At 42.2% G+C, this 17532-nt stretch overlaps 1 protein-coding gene and 1 long non-coding RNA gene across 2 annotated transcripts; one reads left to right on the top strand and one right to left on the bottom strand.

Moving 5' to 3' along the window:
* Nucleotides 1-1939: 1939 nt before the first annotated feature.
* Nucleotides 1940-13259, top strand: LOC125386749. Its single transcript, XM_048413859.1, has 2 exons — nt 1940-3173; nt 13195-13259. Exons 1-2 carry the CDS (start codon nt 2510-2512, stop codon nt 13200-13202), a joined length of 672 nt encoding a protein of 223 aa, XP_048269816.1. The 5' UTR covers nt 1940-2509; the 3' UTR covers nt 13203-13259.
* A 99-nt stretch (nt 13260-13358) lies between these two features.
* On the bottom strand, nt 13359-14360 carry LOC125386750. Its single transcript, XR_007227154.1, has 3 exons — nt 14217-14360; nt 14050-14092; nt 13359-13967 (listed from the first exon to the last, which is right to left on the bottom strand). It is a non-coding gene; the product is annotated as an uncharacterized LOC125386750 (long non-coding RNA).
* Nucleotides 14361-17532: the final 3172 nt, after the last annotated feature.

Below are 17532 nucleotides of genomic sequence, written 5' to 3'. Positions count from 1 at the left end.
ATCAACCCTCAAAATTTTAAAACAGGAGATTTGGTATATCTACTAAAAGAACCTAGTAAAGGAAAATTCTCTGATCAATATACTGGACCATATAAAGTGTTAGAAATTTTGCAAAATCAAAACGTCAAGATTGAAGTAAAAGGACTCCCTCGAACAGTACACTTGAATAAATTAAAACTGGCACATCATCGAAATAGACCACCAGAGCGATTCCAAAATGAGTAATCCAGTAAAACAGTAGAAGTGGAAAGATACCTCGTGAACAATTATTCATCATAAAAAGAAACAAAACAAGTTGTGGACCCACTCCATAGAACATAGTATACAACTGTCAACGAATGGATAAACTAACCTCAACTGCTTCAATATATGTATATATGGAAGAAAATAATAGTGTTAAAGCTTCACAATATCTCAATTAAACTAGCGGAATAGTCTTAGCAAACAAAAGGGTACCTTATAAGTTAACAAAGTCCATATGCAACAAGTTATCATAGAATAAAGTATACAAGCAAGAGTTCCACGAGGATTTGCTACGAATCCATTTTCATAAAACATAATATATGATGATATGAAGATACCGAAGGTAATAAACACCAAGGTAACCAATCATAACCTAAAAAAAAAAAAGGGAAAGAATGTTATAAATCATCTTGGAATAAAAGTGACAATAATAAGAAGCTTGTTACTCACATCGGAAGATACACATTAAAGCCGACGCAGTTACAAGAAGCCCACTACCAAAGTTAGGTGAATGCTTATAGAATACTGAACCAGGCATTGTCGAAGCAGTCAAGACGGCAACAGGAAACTGAAAACAAAGGGAAATTTATGACATCATAACAACGTTAGGCAAATACTTATAGAACACTGAACCAGACATTGCCGAAGCAATCAAGACGGCAACAGGAAACTGAAAAACAAAGGGAAATTTATGACATCATAACAAATAATCCAACGCTAATCTATTATACAGATATTTTATAGTGCTTTATATATATCTATATATATACTTACAATTCTAGGATAAGTAAAAATAATCATGATAAGTGTTGGGAATGTAGCGAAGAACCAGAAAATACCCAACACGCTTTATATAATTGTTCCAAATGGAGTACTCGGTGGTGAAGGATTGGAATTGTAGAGCCTGTAAATAATAAAGATGCTAATTAACAATATATGGATTGGTTCTAGAATTACATTATACAGATGTGAAACAACGACAAAGCCACATGTTATTGGATTAAAACAACGCACAGTATATAAATGTTATAATGATTACACAAACAACACCATTGTCACAAAAAAAAAAATTTTAACTGCGCTAAAATAGAGGAGGCTAAGCGACGAACGAACAATTATTTCAGTATTAAGCTAACTAAGGACGCGTCGCTATACTTTTACCGGAGACATTCACGAGCGGCCATTTTGGACCGCCATGAACATAGCATAGCCCTTACACGTGCACATCGCCTAGAGAAATTCACAAGCGGCCATCTTGGATTGCCATGAACATAGGAAAGCGTTTACGCATGTGCACCGAATACACGCAATAATTATGTACATTAAATAAATGCAAAATAATATTATTCGTATTACAATTATACATCAATTATTAAAATATAGTCACGAATAATTTCGCATTAATGTAATGTCGTCACATACTAGAGACATTTACAGGCGGCCATTTTAAATAACCAACACGTGCATATAGTATCTTTATGCGTTACAAAATAAATCATATTTTCAATGAAAGAATGAATATTTAATAAATAATAATAGAAATGGGGAAGATCATAACGAAGAAGGAATAAAATAATGATCAATACAACGTAACGCAAGAATAATGTAAATTGATGGGAACTAACTATGAAAAACAAACCACGGATCAGGACATTAAATAAAATTATTAAACACTTAATTATCCGCGGCGAATGGATTTAGAAGAAATGATGAATACCGATCGACAAAATATTGGCATCGACGACTCACGCAAATAAATGCATATACCAATACATATACATACACATAAACATACATACACATTTATACATAACACATGCATACGTACAATTGTAAACAACCATTAACATACTAAAACTCTTTCCCTATATATATACATACATATATAATATATATACAATGTAATAACAATAATATACACACAAAATGAATACTTATGTAAAACAATCAACATTCATAACAAAGCATATATATTATATCTATTATATTATATTATAATTTTCATGCATGTCCATAATATTTATTGACACACTCATACACATATATATATATAAATTTATATAAATACATATATATATAAATTTTGTAACTCATATTGTAAACACTAGAATGTAAAGACATAAGGTGTTAGCAAGGAAATCGCACCGCATTTTTAACACCAAAGACACACATCCTAACTCAACATGGAAGTCATAGAGAATGTAGTGCAGTACTACCCACACTATACTACATCGACGGACTCTGGCACAAGTTCGTACTAAAACCGATGGAGGCAATTGCACCACAAGAACTCCGTCCAGACACACGCCAAACATGGCAACATTCAGCACTATCATCACTGGCCACAAGCGGAATATATACCCAAAGGGACCTGGATACACTACGAGACCACGTCATGTTCCCAGTTGAGAAAACAACAATATTAAACACACTGGCCAGAGGAGCAACAGGAAAAGTAATCGTCCCTGGAACGGTAAATATCTTGGGAATCATGGATGAAAACGCACTATCGACACTAGCAAAGAATACTGCATCGAAATTATGGACTGGCTTTATGGAATTCGGAACGGTCAGCGCAGCAATACTTGGAATCTTCATAATACTGGAAATAATGAAAACAATAGTTGACATAGTTATACAAGGATATCAATTACGCGAAACTTACGGATGCGGACTCGCACTACTCGGAGCAATATGGGACTCAGTCACTCACCTGCTATTGTACATCAAGGGAAAACGCAACGTCGAAAATCAAACACAACCACAAGGAATATCAATTACATCTAACGATACAATATATCAACAACCAACAACCACTACGTCCGCTCTAAATGAGCTGAAGGACACAATCAGTCAAATTTCCTCCGGAAATTTGAACTCCAAGAGGGGGGGTGTCACGTCCCACGCTCCGCACGTGCCGCAACGAAAACATAGATAACACAAACAACGCAAGTGTCAACTCGTATACCTAGAAACAAACACACAGTGCAATGAAAATGGAAATTCTTTGATAAAATTTATTAAACATAGTTAATTATTAATATATATAGATATAATTAATATACGAGGGTAAGATGGAAAATAAAATAGAAATAGATAGGCTTCCAACACTCCATCAGGAATTTCCTCCGGAAAACGGACCTTGGCGCAGGCATTTGTATCTACCACTTCGACCACAGGAGGTACGAACGGCCTACGCTTCCCTCTATTCCTTTTCTTTTTCTTACACTAAAATAAAATACACAAATTCAAGATAAAGGACAACAATATGAAATATGATGAAATCAACACAAATCAAATTAATACATACCTCTACAGCTCCAGACATGTCAGTATCCATGATTCAATATAACCTGCATTCATAAAAGAAATATGAAAATACAACAAACAAATTAGCACTACAGATCATACAAACATCAAGCAATATCAAAATTACTTATTGCTACGAACAAACATTTTATAAAAAGGAAAACTAACCTAAAACTCGGCAAGCAAATCAACAAATAGAAACTACCACCACGCACCACCTCTTATAGAATGACGTATTAAAACTTGTCCTTGAACTCACAATAACCTTGGGGAACATAAGAAATAGAGCATACAACACGTGCAAAGACTCGGCAAGCACCTCGTACGATTCGCCGACATCAGCAGGGCGATCACCGGACACACAAAATGCAACCTCAGCAAGGCCAAGCAGCCACGCGACCGGCACATTCCACTGGTATCAGTAACGAAGGTCTTGGAAAGAACGCAGACGCAGCATCAGCAAAATACGACCACCTGTAACATGTACATTCTTTCAAGCACCTTGTATGTCATTAACACCAAGCAAAGGGTGAGATAATCAAGAAAACAAGAACCCCAACGGAAATAGGTAGTTACGAAATTCATAAATTGTCACGTAGTAATGGTACAATTACAAAAGAAATAATCGGTCACGTGACAATTAGGAAGAATATAAATAGAGATTCAGTACTCAATAGAGAGTAGTTGTTCGAGTGCAGTTTTTAATTGAGGTCAGAGCTGGTTTTACCAAGTTCAGAATTTAATTGAAAGTAGTGTTGAAAATAGTTAGAGTTCAGTTTTAATTGAGAGCAGTCAGAAGTCAGTCTTAGTTGGAAACAGTGAGTTTAACTTAAAGAGTATTGTAAGAGTATTGCAGTTAAGGTTCGGTATTAACTTGAGATTCGGTGATTCATTGTTCTTTTGTTCATTCGCAAGTCGATCCGTCTGCGTCAAAGAAACAATCTAGTACATATTGTAATTCCGTTTAATAAAATTGTTAATTAAGTTCGAAAATCCGAAACATCGAGTAACTAATCGCGAAACAAAATTTAATTGTTAAAACCGATTCATCGCCAAACCATACTCACACCTGATCGACTCCACAAATCAAACAAGGTAGGAGATTCGAAATTGTACACCCTCTTCCTTTCTTTTTTAACTTCTAATTGAACAAAGTTGTCTTCAAACGAAAGTATCCGTCGGCAGCTATAGTTGACAGATAGAAGTATCAAGTAAATAATTCACATAAAATTTCATTCGAACATCTCGAATTCACGACAATTATTCTCTGTATCGACCAGTGATCACGGTGTTTCCAAACATTGGAAACATCTATGGTTTTCGTTTTCCTCTTCCCACCGTTAGCAGATTGCTCATCCTTGGGCGAGGCCTACGAAGTCACACGGATTGTTTACAGAGAGTATAATTACAAAATTGAGATAAACGTTCTTGCTCAACATTTAATGAATTGTTTGGTATAAACTCAATCAGCTTTCGATCTATTTTGTTTACAATTGTTCGCTGTATCAACCAGTGATTACGGTGCTTTCGACACAGAAAACATCTAAGGTTTTCGTTTTCCTCTTCCCACCGTTAGCAGATTGCTCATCCTTGGGCGAGGCCTAAGAAGCCACTGATTGTCTACAGTGAACTCAGTTACCAAATAAAATAATCATTTACTCATTTACGACTTTACTTGTTGCCAAGAACGAATTATAATTCCATGACGAAATCAAGAAAGAATAGAAAAGATAAAAGTCACCTCAGGAAAAAGCGAGCCGAACGTTGGTACAAACGATTAATTGCTGCAGAAATAAAAAGGGAAGAAAGGAGACATCGAGAAGAATTAGAGTCAAATCGCGAAGGTTTACCACCTAGTTTTTCGCTCTCAAATTCACCAATTTCCGAACACTGCGAGGCGCATTCCTTTCGATCTACTTCGCCATCGCCCACATCACACCATAGCGTTTGTTGTTAATCTTATTGGTACGAATAAATATTATCCTACCAAACATTTGTGAAATTTATCCAGTTAGAAGCTAGAATATTTATTTATTGTACATCGCTGTATAATATATCTACATTTGCATCCGACGATTCTTATTGCTGATATTGTAATACCTTCAATCAACTAAGAACGAATAAATTAAAATATAGTTAAACCAACATAACTCTGTCAGACGAAATAAATACGTTGCCAATTGTCTATCCCTAATAACTTTAATCCTCTCCCGTGCCAATATTCCTGCGCATAGCAGGTTAGCCGAAAGGTGGAATTCGTTTGCCAGTTGCATCAAACGTAAGTCAACGCTACCAATTAAACACGAGTTAGTAGATAATAGACTCTCACCTAGTTCAAACCCCACGACAGACAAGTGTACAAGGTTTGTTTTCCTACAGGCAAGAAAGTGCTTACAGAGCCACTTCCAGTCTGGGAATTCAAAAGACACGACAGACAAAGGTACAAGATTTCTTTTCCTACAGCCACGGAGGAGCTTGCAGAGGCACTTCCAGTCTGGGAATTCAAAAGACACAACAGACAAGGGTACAAGATTTGTTGAACTAGCGGAAGAATACGAAAAACTTCAACGCCGAATATCGAAATAATTAATCAATATACGACGAAGTACGCCGTCACAATCGACAAACGGTGAATCAGTCGCCGGTCGCGAGTCTTCTTCGCTTAAACTACCGGAGGTTCGAATACCTACATTTGATGGCGCCCTCGAGGATTGGCAGTCACTTTACGATTCCTTCTCGTCAACGATAGTTCAAAATGAACATTTAACACCGGTTCAGAAATTTTATCATCTCCGATCAGCTCTGACTGGATGGGCCGCGCGAAGCATACAATCATTAGCCATCACCGAGGCAAATTACGCAATCGCCATTGACGTTCTTAAGGAAAAATTCGACTGCCACCGTCAAATCTGCATGAGTCACTGGAATTTGATTTTTGACTATCCGAAAATAACTAAAGAAACACCCGAAGCTATAGACGATTGTATCGAGACGGTCAAGGTAAATCTCCAAGCGTTAGAAAAACTCGGGGACCCAGTCACGTCTAACGCCGTTCTCTTAAAGCTTTTCACGTCGAAGCTACCCTCAGCCATCGTTCGCAAATGGCAACGTACATTACCGGACAAGAAACTGCCGTCATACACGCACTTGGTAGATTTTCTGAAATCACGGACGAATGGCGATAGAACGTGTTCAGCATCAACCGTCAAAAAAGGGGCGTCCGATCAACACGACCGTCGGCGACCGAACGCGCCGCGAAGTTATACATTCGTAACTACACATAATACGTTGTTGTGTCCGAACTGCCACGGACAACACGAATTATGGAATTGTCATATCTTCAAAGCGAAGTCGCCCAAAGAACGCCTGGAAATCGCCAAAAGGGCGTCGCTCTGTACCAATTGTTTAGGCAAGGGACACGCTCTTGCTCAATGCTCCGAGGGGGTCATGTCGCATCTGTAGACAGCGACACCACACGTATCTGCATCAAGACCATGGGCATAGCAAACCACGAACACGTGTCAACCGAACATCGAGCAGTCGATCGTCGAGCGACCGATCATCTAACGGTCGATCTTCGCCTAGTTCACCGACCCCGCGTTCGTCACATCGTTCGAGACGCTCATCCTCGTCTCCTCGAACGTCTCCCCGAGCGTCTCCCCGAGCGTCTCGCCGAGAGTCTCGCCGAAAGTCTCCCCGAACGTCTCCGCGAACATCTCCGAAACGCGAATCTCGGTTATCGCGAACGGCGGCTTCGGGATCGACTATATCGTCCAGTCCTAAACGACAAGGAAAACAATGACGTCATCAGACGACTCTGCTAGGGACCGAACCACAGAAAACGGACTCATTGACCTCGCTTCCTTCTGAATCATTGCAGCACGATTTGTTAGTCACAGCACAGGTCAACATCTTGAACAATGAAATTTAACCATTTCGTTGTAGAGCTCTGCTAGACACCGGCTCTAGCATGAACTTTATCACCGAAAGGCTCGCTAACTCATTAAAACTCAACCAACAGAAATGTTCGGTCCCAATCGGAACACTCAACACGTTATCGACGACATCGAAACGCTACATCACGGCCACGATCACCTCCATTGACGGCACATACGAACACAACTTGACGTTTCTAATCATACCGACTATCGCGTCTTGGGTCCCAAATCAACCCGTAGATCGCTCAACGATACAGATACCTAGGAATCTCCAATTAGCCGATCCAAGATTCCATAGACCTGCTCCGATCGAAATATTGTTGAGCGCCGGACCAACACTAGCATCACTCTGTGTCGGCCAACTTGATATCAGTCAAGCAAACGGACCCGACTTGCATCTGCAAAAAACGCGATTCGGATGGGTCATCGGGGGGAGCCTAACCTCGCAATCATTAGCATACGCATTTTACGCCTCCACGACGGCTTTACAGGCGGACCTCGCCCGTTTTTGGGAAATCGACGAGGGACCGCCCACCGCACACATTTCGGAAGCGGAACGACAGTGCGAGGAGCACTTTCGAAATCACGTTCAACGCACCAACGACGGGCGATACGTTGTCGCTCTCCCATTCAACGAAACAGCTCCTCCGCTTGGATCCTCGAAAGCCATGGCAATGAAGCGACTCACTTCCCTCTGCCGTCGATTCCAACGAGACAAACAATTCGAAGCCGACTATCGCGCCGTAATAGAATAATACTTGGAATTAGGACATATGACGAAGATTACCACGGACCACTACACGGACGACAGATATTTTCTGCCACATCACGGCGTGATCAAAGAATCCAGCCGGACTACAAAACTCCGAGTTGTGTTTGACGGATCTGCACCAACCACCACCGGAGTTTCATTAAACGACGTACTTCATACGGTACCGAAACTACAAGACGACATATTTCTTATCCTTTTAAGATTTCGTTTTTATCAGTACGTCATTACAGGCGATGTCGAAAAGATGTATCGACAATTTCTCGTGCGTCCAGAGGATCGGAAATTCCAACAAATTTTGTGGCGCAACTCTGATGGAGAAGTTGACACCTATCAACTTAACACAGTGACATTCGGGCTGTCAGCGGCCCCCTATATAGCCATTCGGTGCCTCAGACAACTGGCAGACGACGAGGGACATCGATACCCACGAGCAGCGATGGTCTTACAGCGAGACTTCTACGTCGACGATGTTCTCACAGGAGCTGATACAAAGGACGAGGCACAATCACTGAGAACGGAGCTCATAGAATTGCTTAAACTAGCCGGCTTAAACATTCGAAAATGGGCAGCGAACGACCGGGAACTGCTACGAGGACTTTCCGAGCAGGACATAAACGATAAGCTGCTACTAGGCGAATCGCAAACTTTCAAAACTCTGGGTGATGTTTGGAATTCCTTTGACGATTCGATCCTATATTCCATCAAAATCAATTCTACCGCCTCTCGAATTACGAAGAGAACAATCAGCTCCGAAATTGCCAAGATCTACGATCCTCTTGGATTACTGGCACCAGTGATCGTTCGCGCTAAGATGTTGCTCCAACGACTTTGGACTTTAAAACTTGATTGGGACGAGTCTCTTCCGGCTGACGTATACACAGAATGGAGCAAATATTCTTCACAGATACCTTCGCTAAATAACGTGAAGTTTGCGGAAATTGAATTACACGGATTCTGCGAAGCCAGCGAAAGGGCGTATGGGGCATGCGTCTACCTTCGCACTATCACTCCGGATGGTCATGTCTGGACACGACTCTTCACTGCAAGGTCAAAGGTGGCTCCACTCAAATCACAAACCATTCCAAGGCTGGAACTGGGTGGAGCACTTCTTCTCACATCATTGGCCACTACAGTCCTTCAAGCCTTACCAAGCAACATTTCTCGGACCGTTTACTGGACTGATTCTACAATCGTTCTACATTGGATTAATACATCACCCCATACGCTGAAAACCTTCGTCGCGAATCGTGTGACAGAGATTCAACAGAAGACTCACACCTCCGATTGGCGCCACATTCCCACTACCGATAACCCTGCAGATCTCATATCTCGAGGCCAATCACCCGTAGACTTCCTGCGATCAACCATTTGGCAACATGGACCGGAATGGCTCCAACAATCTGAAAAATACTGGCCGACGTGGAACCCGGTACCATTAGCTGAAATACCAGAGCAGAAGAAGGCAACATGTCTGTCCGTGACTCCGCCTGACCACAGTCTACTGGAGAGATTTTCTTCTTGGCCCAAGCTGATAAGAATTGCCGCTCGTTGCCTCCGATGGAGACAAAAACAGTATCGGGGGGGGACCTCTAACCACACATGATTTAACCAATGCGCATAACAAATTGGTCAAATTGTTACAGTTCTGCTATTTTCCAGATAAAATACGTACTCTCCGAACAGATCGAAATTCTGCAGTGAAGGGGAAGCTGCAACGACTCAATCCATTTCTGGACAAGGACGAGATATTGCGAGTCGGAGGCCGACTCAGTCACTCACCAATGCCCTTCACTCAGAAACACCCAATCATTCTACCCAAATCCTCAGTTACAGCACTCATTGTCGAGCATGAACACCTCCTAAATCTCCACTCCGGAACTCAAGCTACCTTATATGCCTTAAGGAGATCTTACTGGCCTATCGACGGCCGTAGTCAAGTTTGGAGCACGCTGAAGAAGTGCGTACGTTGCTGCCGAGCCAATCCACCTCCAGTGGATTACGTAATGGGAGACCTTCCAGCTGCACGGATAACGGAATCTCGTCCATTTACCAACGTCGGAATTGATTATTGCGGACCGTTCTACATCAAGGAACGAAAGGATCGCAACCGACGCAAAATGAAGGTATATGTAGCAATATTCGTATGTCTTGCAGTTAAAGCAGTCCACCTCGAGCTGGTCACCGATCTCACTAGCGAGGCCTTCATTGCTGCTCTGCGAAGATTCATCGCTCGCCGAGGATTCTGTGTAACAATTTATTCTGACAACGGTACCAACTTCGTTGGCGCCAACAACGAATTACGAGAGCTCCGAAACCTCCTGCAGTCCGACGATCATAAGGTAAAAGTTCAGTCCTTTTTAGCCGATCGACGGATCGAATGGCACTTAATTCCTCCCAACTCACCTCACTTCGGCGGGTTGTGGGAGGCTGCAGTGAAGTCCTTCAAACGACATCTCAGACGTGTCGCAGATAACGAGCTCTTAACATTCGAAAACTTAACACACTGATCATTGAAATCGAGTCTATCCTCAACTCCCGTACTCTGACTCCAATATCATCTGACCCAATCGATCTTCTTGTCCTTACTCCCGGTCACTTCCTCATCGGAGATGCATTAACAAGCTTTCGAGAACGAGATTTCCGGGACACTCCATCCAATCGTCCCTCCAGCTGGCAACACATTCAAAGGGTCAAACAACATTTCTGGCGCCGCTGGCATCGAGAGTACCTGAACGAGCTGAACATCCGAAACAAATGGAGCAAGGGCAGTCACGACATCATAGAAGGCACCGTAGTAGTCCTCAGGGTGGATAACGTACCATCCGTGCAATGGCCTTTGGGCCGCGTGATCAAGGTCCATCCAGGAATCGACGGAATCATACGGACCGCTACCGTGCAGACGGCATCAACTACCCTGGATCGTGGCGTCAAAAGACTGGTCCCCTTACCCATTCACCCAGATCCAGACGAGTCCGACCACCCACACGGAGCGAAGGAGATCCGCCAGCGACGCACCTGACTCCACACCATATCACTTGATCGGTACCCTCTCAACAGGGGGAGGATGTTACGCCACGAGGCTTACCACAGGCTGTATTTTCTAACCGTCGCTCGCGACCCTACAATGTCGCAGGCAAATCGTTTTATCTGACCGCCGGATCATATACAATGTATCGACGAGCGCATAGCTGTCGCCAAGCAGCGAGTTCTGGAAACGTCGAATTTTGTCCGTTACGCTTTTCACGCAAGAACAGACATACGTGATCATAGGCGCGAACGATGGCGTGACCTAGGTAAAGTGGGGGTCGTCTTAAAAATGAGACAAAGAAACCATTTAAAGTCGGTTAGTTCCTTGTGACACGTCGAACGTTACACATTGAATCGAATCTAACACATAACGTCTGTCTCAAGCTGCAAAGTGCGATAGGTCTCGTTATATGCAAACCGCTAAACAAACCTTGATTGTTATATTTTTCGCTTTTAATTGTTGATCTTTGACTGAACTTGTTGTTCCGTTATTTTTATTAAACTTTTATCAACCAACCCAGTATAGTTGTTCATATACAGTCAAACCTAACCACCTCTATTCTCGTAATAGAAATAGGGGATCAATCAGTTCGTGACGTCGAATGTTTAATCGTAACGAGAATTTACGACTCTCGTTGAAGCGTTATCTAGCGATCGCGTCTTTCCGCGAACGGTTGAAACAATTACTATTTCCAAGCTGTATATCACGTCGCGTGAAATAATCCGCGCGACGTCCTTTATTGCAGGACCGTCAAGGCCCAAGCATCGTTAGAGAAACCCACATTAAACCCAAGGTCCCACCATGAACGGAGTATTATTAGCTGGCAGGAAGCTTTAATCCTTTAAGTATTTTGGTTTATTACTGGTACTTAAAAAGTCCTTCGGTCTATTGTACATTCTGCCAAATTACGGAGAAAGGAAATAGTTACCTAATGGGAAAACGAAATAATTGCCTAACGGAGAAGCTGGTCTTTCCCATAAATAATGTCGCCCACGAATCACGTTGGTACGAGGCTTCTTCCTCCCACATTCCTTCCCAACATCGGTCATAACCAATCGGCATCGCCAATCATTGCCCTCACTTTCCTAACTAAAAATGTAAGAAACAAATCAGCGATCTTAATTCAAAGGGCACACCTATACCGAGCTTTCCTCCGTAATCACATCAGAACAAACTTCAGAGTTCCTTCGGCTCTCAAAGTGACTACAGTTTCGAGAGTTTCTTCGGCTCTCACGGTGAATAGAGTTCCTTCATCTCTTACACTGCTCCTGCTGTTCCGACTGCTCCTACATCTACTGTTTCTGCGCAATTACGAGAGTCATTCTATTGGCTCTCATAACCAACGAACTGTGTTACGTTCTGTTATGTTCGATTCGATCGTGCTATGCCTTCCTTGTTAGTCTAGACTAAATCCACATAAAATTTTTTTTTTTTGTTGTGTTATCTTGAGTTTAATCGGAAGGGGAAAATTGAAATGGTATGATTGTTTATGAAATATTAATCGAGATGTCCGATTAATATGGTAGTTGCTGCCACCAGAAATAGTCTAAGGACTATTTCAAAGAATTTCCTTTTATTATTATTATTTTCTTTAAGTTGCGAGTGTTAGTGTGTGATGGGTATTGTTTGTCTATCGTGTCTTTTGGATTCCAATCTGGAAGTGCCTCTGTAAGCACCTTCGTGGCTGTAGGAAAACAAATCTTGTACCCTTGTCTGTTGCGTCTTTTGAATTTCCAGACTTGAAATGTAAGCACTTTCTTGTCTGTAGGAAAACAAATCTTGTACCCTTGTCTGTTGTATCTTTTGAATTCCCAGACTGGAAGTGCCTCTGTAAGCACTTTCTTGGCTGTAGGTAAACAAACCTTGTGTCACGTCCCACGCTTCGCACGTGCCGGAACGAAAACATAGATAACCGCAATACACAAACAACGCAAGTGTCAACTCGTATACCTCGAAACAAACACACAGTGCAATGAAAATGGAAATTCTTTAATAAAATTTATTAAACATAGTTAATTATTCATATATATGGGATCGATATTCTAATAATAAACGTAAAATTTATTAAATTGTCTGTCCTATTAGAAAATTACATCCTGAAGATATACATATATATGTGTGTAATACATTACTAAATCAATTACTATATATACATAGAACAAGCAAAACATAACCTAAACTACAAAACATATATGTACATCCAAAACAAAACTTACTAATTTAAATAAATAAAGTGTAACACAATAGTAATAAAAATATTATCATGTAGTCAAATTCAAAAGAATCACGCTATGAAATAAAATATATATATATATACATATATGTATCATACATAACCAAAACAATGCAAATGTCACACGAGTTACTCAGTATACAGAAACACTTTAACAAACAACACCAGGCACATATACACATAAAATACTGTTACTAAACAAACTGAAAATTCATATACGAAGCATCCGGGTACATCTCACTAAACCTATCTAGACACCAAGAGAGTGCGTCCGGACAGATATCCCCCTGACCTAAGGAATGGTGGCGTAGATAGGCTTCCAACACTTCATCAGGAATTTCCTCCGGAAAACTGATCTTGGCGCAGGCATTTGTATCTAAAAACTTCGACCACAGGAGGTACGAACGGCCTGCGCTTCCCTCTATTTCTTTTCTTTTTCTTACACTAAAATAAAATACACAAATTCAAGATAAAGGACAACAATATGAAATATGATGAAATCAATACAAATCAAATTAATACATACCTCTACAGCTCCAGACATGTCAGTACCCATGATACAATATAACCTGTATTCATAAAAGAAATATGAAAATACAACAAACAAATTAGCACTACAGATCATACAAACATCAAGCAATATCAAAATCACTTATTGCTAGGAACAAACATTTTATAAAAAGGAAAACGAACCTAAAACTCGGCAAGCAAATCAACAAATAGAAACTACCACCACGCACCACCTCTTATAGAATGACGTATTAAAACTTGTCCTTGAACTCACAATAACTTTGGGGAAAATAAGAAATAGAGCATACAACACGTGCAAAGACTCGACAAGCACCTCGTACAATTCACCGACATCAGCAGGACGACCACCGGACACACAAAATGCAACCTCAGCAAGGCCAAGCAGCCACGCGACCGGCACATTCCACTGGTATCAGTAACGAAGGCCATGGAAAGAACGCAGACGCAGCATCAGCAAAATACGACCCCCTGCAACATCTACATTCTTTCAAGCACCTTGTATGTCATTAACACCAAGCAAAACGTGAGATGATCAAGAAGACGAAAATTCAGCACGATGATGCTGCGTCTACGTTCTTTCCATGGCCTTCGTTACTGATACCAGTGGAATGTGCCGGTCGCGTGGCTGCTTGCCCTTACTGAGGTTGCATTTTGTGTATCATTTGCATTGTTTTGGTTATGTTTCGCTTGGTCTATGTATGATTTAGTAATGTATTAAACACATATATATGTATATCTTCAGGATGTAATTTTCTAATAGGACAGACAATTTAATAAATTTTATATTTATTATTAGAATATCGATCTCATATATATGTCGGAGATGAAAAAACGCCGGAGCTCCTCCTTGGATTCGCGGGAATACCGCAACTCTGTAACTTGGATTAAACAAATGCCGCTCCGATTGTTCGAGATTTATTATCATGAGCTTGGGCTCGAGGCGACAATCAGTCGCCGAACGTAGCCGCGGTCAAAGGGATGAACGTTTTATCTAACAAAGGCACAGAGTAACTCTCTACCTCTCCTTAAAAGAAATAGTCGTAGCGACACGTGGCAGTAAATACTTCAATAGTTTCTATCCCGCGGCCCGCCACACGCAGATTTTGTCCTCCGGGTAAGATGATCGCCGGGTGTCGGCATGCCTTTGTGGCGTATGTTTAGCTAACGTGAGGACCCGCTATAGATCTTAAGATTTAGTCAAGCGAAGTCCGTCAAATAGACTTTGTTGCAACTACGGGAAGATAGGAGAAACCTATCCTCCACGAGCGTTGCCCCCCGTCAACAACCTCCCCTCAAGGGCGGCCAGCATCTCTTTCAAAACGCCGATATGGAGATCGACCAATTAGCAATAGCGCTAATTTCCCTCTCCTTTGGACGAAAGCTTTCTTTGACGAATCCGAGGATCTCATATCCTTGGACCCACCCAATCTAGTTTTCCTCGACGACATCGTCGAGACGGAGAGGCATTCTTTGATACGATCTCATCGACGAATGACAGTGCCGCCTTACAACCAGTGAATACCACACATCTAGTTAACAAAGAGTTAGACTTGAACTGTGCGAGAACATACGTTTACCATCCCGTGACCGCGGATTCGTTTCGAACCTAAGGTCATTATCACTAGTGCTACGAGTGCTTAATCTTGTTAATAAGCCTGTGCTAATAAACTCTCCGTTGTATCACAACAATGGCTAATTCTAATGAAAATCCATTAAACGCCCATCTCCTTAATCCTGACTCTAATCCGACATCAGAAGTGGGATACAAGGACCTGTTAGCAACGATGAAACAGCAAATGGATTTCATGCGTGACATATTTCATACACTAACAAAGAAGGATGGGGTGGCACTTGAAAAATTTTCGCTACCACGTTTTAACCCCGGAAGCTTGGGCTCCGACCCAGCCGCATGGTGTGCGACTGTTGACGTGATCATGGAAGAAAAACCTTTGCAAGGCGGTGCGCTACTTTGTGCCTTGAGTGCCGCTCTAGAAAGCTCGGCAGCACAGTGGCTTACACAGATACCTGCTACTCAAATTTCCTCTTGGCCAAAGTTTAAAGACCGTTTCCTTACACGCTTTGGTGGGAAAGAAACAGCTGCCACGGCGCTATGGAAGATAAAAAATCAAGCACGACTGGAGGGTGAAACCCTGGGAGATTACAGCAGCCGTTTACGTTCCTTCCTGATGGCGAGGTGGGAAAGGTGCACCAAGGACGAGATAGTCAACGCTGCCGTGCTCCTTCATATAGGATCACAGGACCAGCGCGTCCTACGGATAGCACTCACAAACGATATCAAGACCGAGGACCAGCTCACAGGCGAAATGACAGTGCTCTCCGATTCTGTGAAGAGGCCGGTGTCTTCAGTAAGCAACTCCTCCGCGGGTCCCGAAGCTAAACGGCATAAGCCTTCTGACTCCCGATACAAGTGCTACCACTGCGGTAGACACGGACATAAAGCATCTGAGTGCCGCGAGAGGACAAGACTGGAGGCGGAGAAACGCAATCGAAAACCAGGGGAAAACCGGGCTGCCACGTCTTCGAAGGTGTCCTGCTACAGGTGTAACGAGGAGGGCCACATCGCGCCCAACTGCCCGACCTTACGTAGAGGAAACCCTGCTACGAAAGAGGAGCGCCAGGTTAACTTCTGCGTGGTGGAGGCCCCGACCGGTAAATTAAGTCACCAGGGTGAGTCGTTCCTGTTTTGCTTTGATTCCGGAGCTGAATGCTCATTAATCAAAGAATCGGTAGCCTCAAAATTTTCCGGCAAGAGAACGACCGAGATAGTAGTAATGCGAGGAATTGGGAACACTTGCGTTAAGAGTACGACCCAAATTCTGTCCGCCGTATGTATCAGCGGTCTTACACTGGAGGTAATTTTTCACGTCCTTGCCGACAATTACTTAAAACACGATATTATTATTGGGTGCGAAATTTTAAGCCAAGGCTTCGACGTACACATGACGCGCAATAGCCTCTGTATTTGTAAGTCGAAAACGGTTAATGTCTGTAATAATATCGCCGAACCTGCGATCGATCTCAATGATGTAGACACCGAGGTACTCGGCGACGATAAAGACCGATTGATTTCCATTCTCGACAGATTCAAAAACTCGTTCATCACGGGTTTCCCACGTACCCGCGTAAATACGGGCCAATTAGAAATACGGTTCATCGACCCTAACATCACCGTCCAAAGAAGCCCCTATAGACTTAGCGAGAAAGAGCGGAGAATCGTACGAGCGCGAATCAGCGAACTACTCAGAGCTAACATTATAAGACCTAGCAATTCGCCGTTCGCGAGCCCCATGCTACTCGTGAAGAAAAAGGACGGTTCGGATAGATTGTGCGTAGATTTTCGAGCGTTAAATAAGAATACGGTCGCGGATCGGTACCCCCTACCTCTTATCGCGGACCAAATCGCGAGGTTACAAACGGCGAAATATTTCATTAGCCTGGACATGGCCAGCGGGTTCCA

The sequence above is a fragment of the Bombus terrestris genome, chromosome 17 (genome assembly GCF_910591885.1).
Source record: "Bombus terrestris chromosome 17, iyBomTerr1.2, whole genome shotgun sequence".
NCBI lineage: Eukaryota > Metazoa > Arthropoda > Insecta > Hymenoptera > Apidae > Bombus > Bombus terrestris.
The sequence above is the reverse complement of the archived record's forward strand: the minus strand, read 5'-3'. Positions and strand labels throughout refer to the sequence as shown.

Bases quoted from the DNA above. Each gene is read 5' to 3' on its own strand.
- LOC125386749 (XM_048413859.1), top strand. From the start codon at position 2,510: ATGGAGGCAATTGCACCACAAGAACTCCGTCCAGACACACGCCAAACA.